General features: G+C 41.9%; 1 protein-coding gene across 1 annotated transcript; it reads right to left on the reverse strand.

The window, feature by feature from the left end:
• Positions 1-318: 318 nt before the first annotated feature.
• LOC121587279 (perforin-1-like) lies at positions 319-3,099 on the reverse strand. Its single transcript, XM_041904192.1, has 3 exons — positions 2,962-3,099; positions 837-956; positions 319-509 (listed from the first exon to the last, which is right to left on the reverse strand). The coding sequence occupies exons 1-3, from the start codon at positions 3,097-3,099 to the stop codon at positions 354-356; spliced, it is 414 nt and encodes a 137-aa protein (XP_041760126.1). The 3' UTR covers positions 319-353.
• Between the last annotated feature and the right edge of the window lie 781 nt (positions 3,100-3,880).

A 3,880-nucleotide genomic window follows, 5' to 3' on the forward strand; every position in this document is an offset into this window, starting at 1 on the left:
ATTTATCTGATATTCTGATCAGGAATGAAGGCCAAAGCTTAGAATAACAAAAAGTTATATTAAGCTCAAGTTTAAGCACAATAATGGTCTACTGTAAAAGGTAAATGTTACATGGTAAAAAGCTTTGACATAAAATCAAAAATCTAGTAGAAATATTGATTTATCCCTTTTAATATTCTATGGACCAATCTAAGACATCTTCTGAGGAAGCATAAAACAATACAGAAACATGATAAAGCCAGGCTGATACCATCTTGCCGTGAAGCAAGTTTTTTTAATTGACGTTATAAGGTGGTGAATACATGAGTGACAGGGTGAGAGAATCAATCAGACACAAGGTCATAGGTTAAAATCTAATCATCATTCTGTTGCTGGTATTCCTTCTGGTAGGTGTAGGTGTAGTAGACGGTGCCTTTCTTCAGGTGGCAGGTCTCGATGTGTGTTCCTGGGTAGATGGTGGTGGTGCAGGTTCCCAGGCGGTCATCTGGTCCGGCGTCATCATCCCACACCTAATAATATTAAAAAATAACAAAAACAAAATTAAAATAAAAAGTAAATTAAAATATTAATAATAACAATAACAATAAAAAATAATAATAACAATAATAACAAAAAATAAATAATCATAATCATAATAATCCTCCTCTTCCTCCTCCTCTTCCTCCTCTTCCTCCTCCTCTTCTTCTTCTTCCTCTTCTTCTTCTTCTCCTCCTCCCTCTCCTCCTCCTCCTCATCCTCCTCCTCTTCCTCATCATCATCATCATCATAATTGATTGGATTTACAAACTGCTTTTCCATTGCTCAAAGCACTTTACATAGTAAGGGAGGAAACTCACCTCCAGCTTCAGGACAGACTTGTCGATGACGTCTAGGAAGTTGAACTCGCCGGGCCAGGTGGGGTTGGCCTGGTTCTTCAGAATGCTGGTCATGCCACCGAAGGATGGGCCGCACCACACCTAAGGAAGTTAATGTTGTCAGTAGACTTTTATTACTAAACATGTTTTATTATGATTGTGCTTTAATACTCAAGGATTTTTTATGTATGTATAGTTGGCTCACTTGGCTGAGGAACCTCTATACATTGGGGAAAAAAAGTATTTAGTCAGCCACCAATTGTGCAAGTTCTCCCACTTAAAAAGATGAGAGAGGCCTGTAATTTTCATCAACTATGACAGACAAATTGAGAAAAAAAAATCCAGAAAATCACATTGTAGGATTTTTAATGAATTTATTTGCAAATTATGGTGGAAAATAAGTATTTGGTCACCTACAAACAAGCAAGATTTCTGGCTCTCACAGACCTGTAACTTATTCTTTAAGAGGCTCCTCTGTCCTCCACTCGTTACCTGTATTAATGGCACCTGTTTGAACTTGTTATCAGTATAAAAGACACCTGTCCACAACCTCAAACAGTCACACTCCAAACTCCACTATGGCCAAGACCAAAGAGCTGTCAAAGGACACCAGAAACAAAATTGTAGACCTGCACCAGGCTGGGAAGACTGAATCTGCAATAGGTAAGCAGCTTGGTTTGAAGAAATCAACTGTGGGAGCAATTATTAGGAAATGGAAGACATACAAGACCACTGATAATCTCCCTCAATCTGGGGCTCCACGCAAGATCTCACCCCGTGGGGTCAAAATGATCAAAAGAACGGTGAGCAAAAATCCCAGAACCACACGGGGGGACCTAGTGAATGACCTGCAGAGAGCTGGGACCAAAGTAACAAAGCCTACCATCAGTAACACACTACGCCGCCAGGGACACAAATCCTGCAGTGCCAGACGTGTCCCCCTGCTTAAGCCAGTACATGTCCAGGCCCGTCTGAAGTTTGCTAGAGTGCATTTGGATGATCCAGAAGAGGATTGGGAGAATGTCACATGGTCAGATAAAACCAAAATAGAACTTTTTGGTAAAAACTCAACTCGTCGTGTTTGGAGGACAAAGAATGCTGAGTTGCATCCAAAGAACACCATACCTACTGTGAAGCATGGGGGTGGAAACATCATGCTTTGGGGCTGTTTTTCTGCAAAGGGACCAGGACGACTGATCCGTGTAAAGGAAAGAATGAATGGGGCCATGTATCGTGAGATTTTGAGTGAAAACCTCCTTCCATCAGCAAGGGCATTGAAGATGAAACGTGGCTGGGTCTTTCAGCATGACAATGATCCCAAACAAACCGCCCGGGCAACGAAGGAGTGGCTTCGTAAGAAGCATTTCAAGGTCCTGGAGTGGCCTAGCCAGTCTCCAGATCTCAACCCCATAGAAAATCTTTGGAGGGAGTTGAAAGTCTGTGTTGCCCAGCGACAGCCCCAAAACATCACTGCTCTAGAGGAGATCTGCATGGAGGAATGGGCCAAAATACCAGCAACCTGTGTCATTGCCAACAAAGGGTATATAACAAAGTATTGAGAAACTATTGTTATTGACCAAATACTTATTTTCCACCATAATTTGCAAATAAATTCATTACAAATCCTACAATGTGATTTTCTGGATTTTTTTTTCTCATTTTGTCTGTCATAGTTACAGGCCTCTCTCATCTTTTTAAGTGGGAGAACTTGCACAATTGGTGGCTGACTAAATACTTTTTTTCCCCACTGTATGTATTTTAAAATTCATTCATTAATTTGTTTGTTTGTTTGTTCATTTATTTGTTCATTCGTTTGTTTGTTTGTTTGTTCACCTAACAAGTAACAAGCCAATCACTGACATTTTCATGGTCACACGTCACTGTAGCCTACTTGATATCCAAACAAATGACTGCTGACTGTCTACTGTTTAGTGGTTGATTATTGCTGTGTCTCTGTCCTTTTGTGTTATGATGCCTGTCCTGTCTGTAACATTACTGTACTTCTTCTGTTTTACCACCCCACCTGCCAGTCCCTCATTGTAAATATCAACGTTTCATTAACTGACTGTTCTGGTTAAATAAAGGTTAAATAAATGAATAAATTCACCTTGACGTAGGGGTCTGGTTGGGAGATGATGTCTCCGTTCAGGTTGGAGGCACTAATGCCCCACACCCTGACGCGGTCGTCATACGGGCCACATTGTACAAGAGCCAGAAGTCCCAGGGACAGAGAGAGAGAGGCCATGGTACACTGTCTGAGAGAGAGGAGAAGAGAGGAGAGGAGAGGAGAGGAGAGGAGAGGAGAGGAGAGGAGAGGAGAGGAGAGGAGAGGAGAGGAGAGGAGAGGGAGAGAGGAGAGGAGAGGAGAGGAGGGGAAGATATAAACATGTCAGACGGGTGTCCATAACAGCTTGAAACTAACACTACAAACTGTATTCAGAGAGATGGAGTAAAAATAGAGTTGAATGATCAGGATATATTATCAGTATTAGCAGATCAGTCAGTGGAGGAAGAGAGGGAGACAGACAGACAGCGACAGAGCGAGAGAGAGAGAGAGAGAGAGAGAGAGAGAGAGAGAGAGAGAGAGAGAGAGAGAGAGAGAGAGAGAGAGAGAGAGAGAGAGAGAGAGAGAGAGAGAGAGAAAGAAAAATAAATGGAAGACACACAAGAACAATCCTGAATCAGCAGAAATACAGGCTCTTATTCAATTGCAGATAGTGGCTCTTCAGAAGTGTGTTTGATTTACACACCAGCGTATCCTGGATGGAGGGAGATCACACTTGAAATACAAACTGTCAGTCCCATGGTGTGACACATTCAGTTCTGACAGCAAACCTGGCTGAGAAGTCATCCAGTGTACTCAACCAAACTGAAAGTCAATTTTTATATCTGCTGCTGTGCAAATCAAAGACACTTCTAAAAGCGCTATCCTGAAAGCCACTCACTATCTGTAATCGACTGAATCCCAGCCACACACAGAGAGAAAGAGAAAGAGAGAGAGAGAGAGAGAGAGAGAGAGAGAGAGA

Source organism: Coregonus clupeaformis, chromosome 18, assembly GCF_020615455.1.
Source record: "Coregonus clupeaformis isolate EN_2021a chromosome 18, ASM2061545v1, whole genome shotgun sequence".
NCBI lineage: Eukaryota > Metazoa > Chordata > Actinopteri > Salmoniformes > Salmonidae > Coregonus > Coregonus clupeaformis.